The 11260-nt window shown below is 45.9% G+C and overlaps 1 protein-coding gene across 1 annotated transcript in view; it reads right to left on the reverse strand.

Moving 5' to 3' along the window:
* Positions 1 to 7956, reverse strand: part of HDAC1 (histone deacetylase 1) — a 31760-nt gene extending 23804 nt beyond the window's left edge. Inside the window, exons 1-2 of the mRNA XM_032388956.1 lie at positions 7684 to 7956; positions 1346 to 1458 (exon numbers count right to left, since the gene is read on the reverse strand). Coding sequence (XP_032244847.1) covers positions 1346 to 1458; positions 7684 to 7732 — 162 coding nt within the window. The 5' untranslated portion in view covers positions 7733 to 7956. The remainder of the gene's footprint in view (positions 1 to 1345; positions 1459 to 7683) is intronic.
* Between the last annotated feature and the right edge of the window lie 3304 nt (positions 7957 to 11260).

Raw genomic sequence — 11260 nt, forward strand, 5'->3', positions numbered from 1 at the left:
GTCAGTAGAGCAGGCGACTCTTGATCTTGGGGTTGTAAGTTCCAGCCCCATAGTGGGTGTAGAGATTACTTAAAAAAAAAAAAAAAAATCTTTGGGGCACCTGGGTGGCACAGTCGGTTAAACATCCAACTCTTGGTTTCAGCTAAGGACGTGATCTCAGGGTCTTGAGATCAGGCCCCACATCACATAATAATGTGGATTTCTAGCTTCTCTTTAAAAACCAGTAGGTGGGGGGCGCCTGGGTGGCTCAGTCAGTTAAGTGTATGCCTTTGGCTTAGGTCATGATCCTAGGGTCCTGGGATGGAGCCCCACATCAGGCTCCCTGCTCAGTGTGGAGTCTGCTTCTCCCTCTCCCCCTGCTTGTGCTCTCTTTCTCTCTCAAATAAATAAATGAAATCTCAATTAATTAATTAATTAATTAATTAAAAACTGGTAGGTGGGCAAAAATCAGCTGGAACAGAGTTAAGCAGTTACAGTCTATGCTCTCTAGTAATTGGAGACTTGTCTAATTCAACACAGTCCCGATCCCTCTTTCTTTTAGGCAGTGGATTTTTTTGATCCTGGCCCATCAGAATTGCTTATGACATAGTACAGCACATCTAATCCTTGCTGACCTCTCCAGCTCTAGGTTCCCCCACTCACACCTGTGACCTTTACACTATAGCACTACCTGAACACCAAACTACTTATAGTTTCCCCAAACACACCATATTGTTCTCACCTCTTTGCCTTTTTGTCTACACTCTTCCCTTGGTCTAGAATGTCAGTCCCCTCCTGAACTCCAAGCTAAATTCTATTCAATAGTTAAATTTCTGCTCAGATAGAACCTCCAGGAAACTTTCCAAGGCTCCCTTCCTCCTTCACTTCCCATTATCTCTGCATCTTGTACATTCTTTAACTGTTGCACTTATAGACTGTACTACAATTTACCTGTGTAACCGTCAGTCTCTAGCACTGGACTGAACCCTTTAAAAACAGAAACCTCTTGGGGCGCCTGGGTGGCTCAGTCGTTAAGCATCTGCCTTCAGCTGAGGTCATGAACCCAGGGTCCTGGGATCGAGCTCCGCATCATCGGGCTCCCTGCTCAACAGAGGGCCTGCTTCTCCCTCCCCCACTTCCCCTGCTTGTGTTCCCTCTCTCGCTGTCTCTGTCAAATAAATAAAATCTTTTAAAAATTAAAAAAAATAAAAATAAAAAATAAAAACAGAAATCTCTATCATTTACAGTGTCTGCTACATAACAGCCACTCGACACATTTGATGAATGAGTAGTTGAGAAAATGAGATGAATAACATATGACCAGAGCTGATGGGGTTAGGGAGCGGTGGGGCTCCCAGTAACTCACATAGATTTCCATTTTTCGGTAGAGACCATAGTTCAGTAGCAAATTGTGAGTCATGCGGATTCGGTGAGGCTTCATTGGGTGGCCTTGTCCATAATAGTAATTTCCAACATCCCCTGAAGAAGGAAGAGTGACAATTTCAGTGACACAGTTAGACCCACTCCCAGGAGAATCCAGGAGTTTTTATAACCATCTCCTAGTCAAATTCTTTCTCTTTCTTTCTAGTCTCCAAGATCCTTACCCACATCGAGGAAGGGTAACTCCAAAATAAAAAACACAAAACAGAAACAAACAAACAAAAAAAGCAGGGGGCCCTGGGGAGGTCAGCACTTAAGGATGTAAGTCTAGCCCACAGGCACTAGACAGTGTAAAAGGTTCATTCCAAAGCTTACTGGAGAATAGCAGGCAGTGAGGTGACTCACCTCACTGTATCTCCAAAGGATTCACTCCCACAACAGGAAAATAACCACTACTATTCAGAATTATTGTAAGTCACAGTTCACCTCTTTCACATTATAACACTTTATGGAGTTAAAGCACATTTACATTCATTTTCTTACTGGATCCTCACAATAACCTGGTAAAACAGTTAGGACAGGAGTATTACTCTCATTTTATAGATAAGAAAACTAAACTCTTATCATCTCTTGCTTCAGCTATAGCAATAGACTTCTTTTTTTTTTTTTTAAAGATTTTATTTATTTATTTGAGAGAGAGAATGAGATAGAGAGAGCATGAGAGGGGGGAGGGTCAGAGGGAGAAGCAGACTCCCCGCTGAGCAGGGAGCCCGATGCGGGACTCGATCCCAGGACTCCAGGATCATGACCTGAGCCGAAGGCAGTTGCTTAACCAACTGAGCCACTCAGGCGCCCAGCTATAGCAATAGACTTCTAATTGGTTCCTCTGCCTTCAACTCAAACTATCTGCCACACTGACCAGTTATTTTTCTAATATACAGCTTTGATAACATCACTCCCCTGCTCAAAAATCCTTAATGGCTCCCCATCTTCTACAGGATAAAGAAAAACTTCACTAGCCTGACATTCAACCCACAACACTCTCCCTCTCCCAGTTCTCTCCCTCTCCCAGCTCTCTGCTCTAAACTGGAGTAGGCAAAATATGGCCCTTGGGCCAAATACTACTGGCTGCCTGTTTTTTAGAAATAAAATTGTATTGGAACACAGCCATGCCCATTAATTTAAATACTGTCTATGGCTGCTTTCACATTATAATAGCAGAGTTGAGTAAACAGTCACCACAGAGACCCACCCACATGGCACACAAGGCCAAACATATTTACTATCTGGACCTTTACAGAAAATTTGCCAATCTCTGTTCTAAACACACTAGATGATTATGAGCATCCTGAACATGGCATTCACCTTCACACCCAAGTAGCTTTTGTTAAGACTGTTCCTTTGACCCGGAATGTCCTTCCTTTTCTGATGATCCTCATACTACAAAGCCCAGCTTTAGCGCCAAATATATTCCTGATCAAAATAAATGGTCATTTCCTCTCCATTTGTATGTATCACTTAATAAATTTTGTTTTGAGGGGCGCCTGGGTGGCTCAGATGGTTAAGCATCTGCCTTTGGCTCAGGTCATGATCTCCAGGTCCTGGGATCGAGCCCCACATAAGTCCCGCATCAGGTTCCCTGCTCAGCAGGAAGTCTGTTTCTCCCTCTCCCTCCCCACCCCATGCTCTCTCTCTCTCAAATGAATAAATAAAATCTTTATAAATAAATAAATAAATAAATAAATAAACTTTGTTTTGTATCTGAATTACTTATTTATCTATTTATATCCATAAGACTGGATGCTCCTTGAAGGCAAGGACAAATGCACCCTGTACAACATAAAGGCTAAATAAAGATTCAAGGAATTGAACTAAGTGAGACTTAGAGATGTTAAGTGCCTATTTAAGATCACACAGCTAACAAGTGATGCAGGGGTCAACTCTTCTGACTCCAAATCCAGTATCCTAAAAGCTGCACTGGGTTTCCCCGGTATCTACTTCAGTTTGCACTTAATCTAGAGGGCTCTGTGAATCTCCTTGGCACAAAGTTCCTGGCACAAATATTCCAAAAATCAAGTGGGGGTGCCTGGCTGGTCAGTCACTAGAGCGTGTGACTCTTGATCTCAGGGCCATGAGTTCGAGCCCCACTTTGGGCAGAGAGCTTACTTAAAAAAAACAAAACAAAACAAAACAAAACAAAAATCAAGAGAACTGCACACCCAAGGCTCTCTCCTTAGAAGTCCATCAGGATGAGGCAGATCTTTGAGCACCAGTGGAAAGAAGGTCCCAACCCCTTATGCATCATGGTTTGGTGGTGTCAGCAACAATCTTCATTCCAGGGAGCAAAGCACTGTGGGAAATGCTACCAATAGCAACCAAACCACGCTCCAATGCTCTTTGTCATAGACATGGCCAGGGACAACAGGAAACTTCTAAACAGCTGGATGTTTAGGATCTCACCCTCTTCTCTGTCTTTTTAATAGACTTTACTTTTTAGAACAATTTTAGATTTATAGAAAAATTACAAAGATAGTAGGGGAGAGTTCTCAGACACCCCACAGGCAGTTTCCCCTATTATCAGCATTCTACATGATAAAATAAGTATTTGTTACAATTAATGAAGCAATACTGACACAGTATCATTGACTAAAAGCCCATGTTTTATTCAAATTTCCTTAGTTTTTACTTAACGTCCTTTTACCCTCTTCTCTTCTCTTCATCTTAGTGAGGCCTCTGAGGGCAAGAACTGTGCTCTCAGCCAGAACCACAAGCCAGAATACAGTATTTGGTGGCATTCAATTGGGGCCCTTGTCTCATACAGACACAGACTGAGATGCAGTAGCAGAGAAGGCAGGAGGAAATTTTGTTTCCAGAGACCCTCAGACCACCTTACATGGGGATTATCAGAATAGGTTCTCAAGGCATTGGCTGAGACATCCAGATGCAGACCCAGTTTGAAGGCAGACAGTAACATGACCATTACCATTACATAATTGGATTCCTGGCTTACCCATGTCTCTGGCCTGGGCCTTAATCCCTAGCAACTCCCCTGCCTATCAAACCTGAATTCAGCCAAGGCTTAGACTTGGGGAACTAAGATAACTTATCTAGAAGGCTAGGGGAGTACCTGAGGGTGGGGCCCAGAGGCACCATCCTTTTCTCAACAGCTTCTAATCCGGTTGCAGAGAGACTTTTTACAAGAAATAATCTTTTCTATTCAGATACTACCTTTATAGTTTAGAGAGCTTTTCCCACTCTTCTCATAGTTTTTCAGTTTTATAGGAGAGTGACCTGAGGCCTACAAAGGTAAAGTGACTTGCCCAAAACTGCAAAGCTTCTGAGGGGCAGAACTAAGTCTGGGTCCCAAGCTGGTGACCTCATTGCAAAACTCCCAAGCGGTTTCTCAAAAAGTAAGAAGTCTCCTTTGTCTAAAGGTCTTTCCACTTTTTCTCATTTTAAACTACGGTGTAGAGATCACAAAACTGTGCAAACTGATATGGCTACAAAGTCATAGGCTCTAGCCTCAAATGGGCCCTCACCACTGCTCAGCAGTCCTTCCAAATTTATTTTCCTAGCTCCCTCTTTCACAACAGCTACTTAACAGCTATCTCTCTTTGAGATGCCTACTCTTCCAACTGCCCTCCCCCACTCACAGGAAAAGGAATATTCGCTTACTTCATGTGGAAGACTCCCTCAACTTTCTCCCCATCCAACTTACCTACATTTGAACTTTTCCTTGCCTCTAAACATGAAGAAACTTCCCCTTGAAGGCTAGTGTCCCTCCCTGTGCCCTGGTTTCCATCTCACCTGGCCTCCTCAGGAACCTCCATCATTACCAGCCCCTCTCCCTGTATCTTCAACCACTCCCTCTGGCTATTTTCCATTCGGATTTTGAATATGCTCAACCCTCAGCCACTACGTCCCCTTTTATAAACAACCCTTTCTCTCTGCCCCAACCAAGCTTCCTTTGAAAAGGGTTCAATCTGATACCTTCTCTTCACCCATCCATTCATTCTTCAATAGACTGCAATCTAGCTTCACTTCACTTCAAACTGTGCACAAGAAACAGTTCTTGCAGACACCTGGCCACTCCCTCCTTCTTTTGGCTACTCTAACTCAAGACTTTTTGGTTCATGGGGGGCCTGGGTGGCTTAGTCGGTTAAGCATCTGTCCGACTCTTGATCTCAGCTTAAGTCTTGATCTCACAGTCGGTCGTGAGTTCGAGCCCCGTGGTGGGGTCCATGCTGAGTGTGGAGCCTACTTAAAAAAAAACAACAAAGAAAAGACTTTCTGGTTCACTTACATTCCCTCTGTACAATTTAATCGGCAAGTATTTATTGAGAGCCCACTATGACTGAGGCACTGTTCTGGGGGCTGAGCATACAGAGCTAGATAAGACACGATCCCATTCCCTAAGGAGATTACTGTCTAAGAAGAACAAACAAGTAAACAGGCAATTCCAATACACAGTGACAAGCGCTATGACAGGGGAGTACAGAGCATGAAGAGCACTAGACTTTTCTCAGTCCACTTCCTTAGAATTCCACCTGGGATTCTCTTCTCTTTCCACCCTATACAACTTCTTGGGTGATCACATCCTCTTCTGTAACTAACATTATCATCTGTATGCTGACAACTACCAAAAATCTCTATCTTCTCATTTCTATCTTCTCAACTGCAGACCTGAATGGCCAACTATCTACTGGATGCCTCTACTTGGATATCCCCCAGTAGGGATATCCCTCAACGAATATTTCTTTAAAAAAAAAAAAAAAGATTTTATTTATTTATTTGAGAGAGAGTGAGAGAGAACATGAGCGGGGGGAGGGGCAGAGGGAGGACAGGGAGAAGCAGACCTCCCACTGACCAGGGAGCTCAGATCCCGGGACTCCAAGACTCTGGGATCATGACCCCAGCCGAAGGCAGACGCTTAACCAACTGAGCCACCCAGGCGCCCCCCAACAAATATTTCTTAAAAATACAAAACCCAAAGTATCAACTGATATAGCCTTGTCCAAACACATCAAACTGCCCAACCCAGGAGTTTGGGATCCTTGCCTTCTTCCTTACCCCTACATTTGTGTACTTAACTTCTGTCTCAGAGTAATAGTTCTAAGGTATAAATGTGATGATGTCACCAGCCTGCATAAAACTTCAATGATTCACAAGTGCACTCAGAATAAAGTTGAACTTCCTTAAAATAGTGTCTCCAGCCCTTCATGATCTGGTTCCCATTTACTTTTCCAGCCTCATCACTTGCAACCTTTCCCTCCACCCTATTCCCTGACCTTCTACACTCTTGCTCTCAAACCTATGCCTCAGCCATACTGTACACACACCTGCTGTCTTTCAAAAATGCTGTCCTCTCTCTTACCTCTAAACTTAATGTCATCTTTGCCTTCCCTGGGCCTGGCTAATAACTCCTGTTCTTCAGGTCCTGAGTGAGATGGCACGTCCCTCCCCGACTCCGCAGGCTAGGCTGGGTGCCTCTCCTCTGTGCTCCCAAAACACTCTGAGCTTTCCTTTATCCCAGCCTGACAATGGAGAGCAATCTGTCACTGCCCATCTCCCCCTCCAGACTGAGAGGAAGATGAGAAGTGACCTGATCAGCCCCATGGCCCCAGCACCTAAACGTCCCTAGTACAGAGTAAGCTGCTCCACAGGCTTCTGTTAAATGAAAAAGTCTGTTTTAACAGGTTGCATCTTTCTCCTTCCAAGCCCAGGGGCCCCATTTCCCAGCAGCAACTGCAGGCCCAGCTCAGAGACTGGGGGAGGGGAGGCTGGTGACAGGAGGTGGTGACTCCTGCAGGACTCTCACCAAAAAGGATGAGGAAGCAAAGAGGCAGAGGAAGACCTTTGTATTCTCGGCAGGAAAACATATCCTTGCACCCTTCTCCGCCAGATCCTGCCTCCCCCCTCAGACTCAGCCTCCCCTCCAGGAGTCCGACTCAAACTCTCCCCATCAGGCTTCCTGAGAATCCCCCCCCCCCCCGCATCAAGTTACCCCAGGCTTCCCCACAAGACCCCCACTCAGCCTCAGCCTCCTCCCTCAGCCTCGACCTCCTGCTCTCAGCCTCCTCCCTCACCCTGACCTCTTTCCTCTGAGCCTCCTCCCTCAGTCTCGACCTCCTTCCTCTCAGGCTCTTCCCTCTGCCTCGCTTTCCTTTCCTCTGAGCCTCCTCTCTCAGCCTCGTCCTCCTCGCAGCCTCCTCTCTCAGCCTTTCCCCAACGCCTCAGCCTCTCCCAGCCTCCCCGCTCGCATCTCCTCAGCCTCCCTCTCCGGATCCGGCCCGGCCCCGCCCCCGCCGCGCGCACGGTGCTCACCGTCGTAGTAGTAACAGACTTTCCTCCGGGTGCCCTGAGTCTGCGCCATCTTGCTCGCCTCCCGTCCCTCCCGTCAGTCGGTCCGTCCGGCCTCCCGCCCGCGGCTCCGCACAGCGTCCGACCCAGGGGGGGAGGGGGCGGGCCTCCAGCCCGCTCCGCCCGTCCCCTCCCGCGCTCACCTATAGCCGCGCAGCCCGGGCACGGCTCCAGCCAATCAGCTTGCGCAGGGACGGCCCGGAACTCGGCAGGGGGCAAGGGCAGCCCCGAGAGGCAGCCGAGGGCCCCCTGGGCCTGTACCAAGGTCTGCGACAGGGGGGTGGGGGAGCTGCCCGGGGACCGTACCATTAGTCCCGGGGGAAGAAAGCAGATCCGTACACTTCACGGTCCCATTTCCGTGTGGGAAGCGTGCTTGGAGATCAGAAGCCAACTTCGTAATTTTGTAGAGACTCAACCGAGGTCTACGGGGCGGGGGGGCGGGGGGGTGGGAAGTGACTTGCACAAGGTCACTCAGCTCGTGACAGGGTTGAACGTGGATTAGAACGGGGGTGTGGAAGAAGGAGAAATAAACTACAAAGGAAAGAAAACCGCTGTGGGCCAAGTACTGTGCAACAGCTTTACCGACGTTTATTTCAATGATTGCTCACAACAGCTTTGGAAGAGGCTTTTTATTCCCATTTTACGGATAAGGATAATGAACTTCAGATCTTTTGTGACCTGCTCAGAGTCACACAATTAGTAATTAAATTCAACTTTCAATAGTATAGATTTTTTTGAATGCTTACTGTGCAACAGAGACACTGTAACGAAGTTGCAGAACCCAGCCTTTCTTATTCCAAAGCCTGCCTCCCCGATGCCGTCACCCAGGAGGACAGAACTGATCCGTTCTCTTATACTAGAGCAGGGTTTCTCAAGCGATTGAAGCTATTAGCATTTGGAGCTGGATAATTCCTTACTGTAGGGGGCTGTCTTGTGCATTCTAGGATGTTTAGCAGCATCCTTGGCCTTTACTCATTAGATACCAATAGCACCCTCCACTCCCACCCCCAGTTGCGATAACCAAAATTGTCTCCAGACTTTGTAAAACTGTCCCCAGGGCAAGGGGTGTGTGTGTGTGTGTGTGTGTGTGTGTGTGTGTGTGTGTAAAATTGCTCCCACCCTACCCTTGAGAATCACTGCACTAAATTGATCAATCATCAACTGTTCATTATTGAAAGCTGAAAGACTGAAAAGCACTGTGATGAGCTATTAAAATAACTAAATACAACAGCATTAATATTTAGTGAGTACTTACTATTTGTGTGCCAAGTAAGTTACAAACTCAGGTCCTATAGTTGATAAGATACATTTTTATGCCTCTACAATTTATTTATTTATTTTTAAGTAGGCTCCACACCCAGTGTGGAGTCCAATGGGAGGCTTGAACTCACAACCCTGAGATTAAGACCTGAGCTGAGATCAAGAGTTGGATGCTTAACCTACTGAGCCACCCAGGTACCCCTATGCCTCTACAATTTAAAGAGTGCTTGGGCATTTGTGTTCCTCACTTGAAAACTGCATTTAGGCCACTAATTATAAAGGTAACAGAAGATCTAAGACTGGGCAATTCTATTATAGAAACAGCTAAAGGGCCAGGGAATAAACCCTGTTTCCAGCTCTGTGTTGCTGCTTCCTGGCTAATAACCTTTCTGACCCCCACTTCCCTCTTTGTAAAATGGAGAGGATAAGAATACAAAGTTCACCAACTCTATGGTTGCACACAGTAGCCAGACAAAGAGGAGGGTGGGGATCAAATGAGGTCATGGGTGTGGCAGCATTTTATAAAATGCAGAACAGGAATTAGAAACTCAGATCCTTCCAGAGGTGAGGCAGGTGGTATAAAAATAAGTGGATTTATATTAGTTTGATTCAGGTGCTTTGCATATTTCTAAAATTGGATTCTTTTTCACTTTCATAAAGCAATATACCTTTTCCCCATCTTTCCTCAAACACACTGCCATCTGCAGGTATCTTTCATTTTCTCACTTTTTAATGGAAATAGAGGTGAAAAACATTTCATTTTCCTCTTCATTATAAGAACAATTCATTATAAGAACAACAGTGCGAGCATGATGATAAATAACCACTAAAACTCAGTTTCACTGTCTGGCAAAGGAAGACTCTGGCAAAGGAAGAGCTCAAGCCCTACCTGAAGGGGGTGGCCACTACTCAGCTCTACGAGGACAGGTAAGCCCAGTGAAGCCAAATCTTCAAGCTGTTTTTTTCAAGAGAAGGCGGAAATCTGTAGTTTTATGCAAAATCTCCCCAGTTTTATAAATTGACTGCTAACTCATTCTGTTAACATACAAGACAGTGGGAAGAGCCATTCTTTTAAAATGTAAGTCAGATCATGGGGCGCTGGGGTGACTCAGTCAGTTAAGCGTCTGACTTGATTTGGGTTCAGCTCATGATCTCAGGGTCGTGAGATGGAACCCCTTGGTAGGCTCCACGCTCGGTATGGAACCATAAGATTCTCTCTCCCTTGCCCTCTGCCCCTCCCCCCACTCGTGTGTGTGTGTGTGCGTGCGCGCGCGCGTGCATGTGTGCGTGTGTGTGCTCATGCGCACACACACTCTCTCTCTCAAAAAAAAATAAAGCTTAAAAAATAATAAAATGTAAGTCAGGTCATGTCATGGCTCTGCAAAAATCCTCGCAAAGTCTCCTTGAAATGGTTCCTGCAAAGGCCACAAGGCCCCATAGGATCTCTACCACTCAGGCCCCCTGTCTGGACCTTGTGTCTCTGTGGTGGCCAAAGGAGCCTCAGGCTGTTCCCTCATCCTGGCCTCTCCTCCCCCATGCCACGTGGCTTGCTCCCTCATCTCCTTCAAATATTTGCTCAATGTCACCTTCTCAATGAGGCCTTCCCAGACCACCCTGTTTAAAATTGCACACTTCCCCCAAACATGACATTCCTAATTGCCCTTACCGTGCTTTATTTTCCCCTTAGCACTCCGCACCTTGTAGCATACCACATCATTTACTTCTTTGTGACTGTTTATTGTCTGTCTTCCCTTACTAGGATGTAAGCTCCATAAGGACAGAGATTTTGTTTGCTTTATCTACTGTATATTCTATGAACCCAGAACCATGTCAAACACACAGATGTTCAATAAATATTTGCCAAGGTGTGCCTGGGTGGCACAGTTGGTTAAGAGTCCAACTCTTGGTTTCCGCTCAGGTCATGATCTCAGGGTTCTCAGATTGAGCCCCATGTGGGGCTTGGCACTCAGCGCCCAGTCGGCTTGAGAATCTCTCTCCCTCTCCCTGCCCCCCACTTGTGCTCTCTCTCTCTCAAATAAATAAATAAATCATAAATAAGTAAATAAATATTTGCCAGATGAATGAATTAATTCAATGCTTAAAAACATCTTGGGGGCACCTGGCTGGCTCAGTCAGTAGACCATGTGACTCTTGATCTCAGGGCTGTGAATTCCAGCCCCACGCTGGGTATAGCGATTAATTAAAAATAAAATCTTTAAAAACATCTTGAAGGTGAATCAAAACATATCTGAGGGGCACCTGGATGGCTCAGTCGGTTAAG

This window comes from Phoca vitulina, unplaced genomic scaffold (genome assembly GCF_004348235.1).
Source record: "Phoca vitulina isolate PV1807 unplaced genomic scaffold, GSC_HSeal_1.0 scaffold2, whole genome shotgun sequence".
NCBI lineage: Eukaryota > Metazoa > Chordata > Mammalia > Carnivora > Phocidae > Phoca > Phoca vitulina.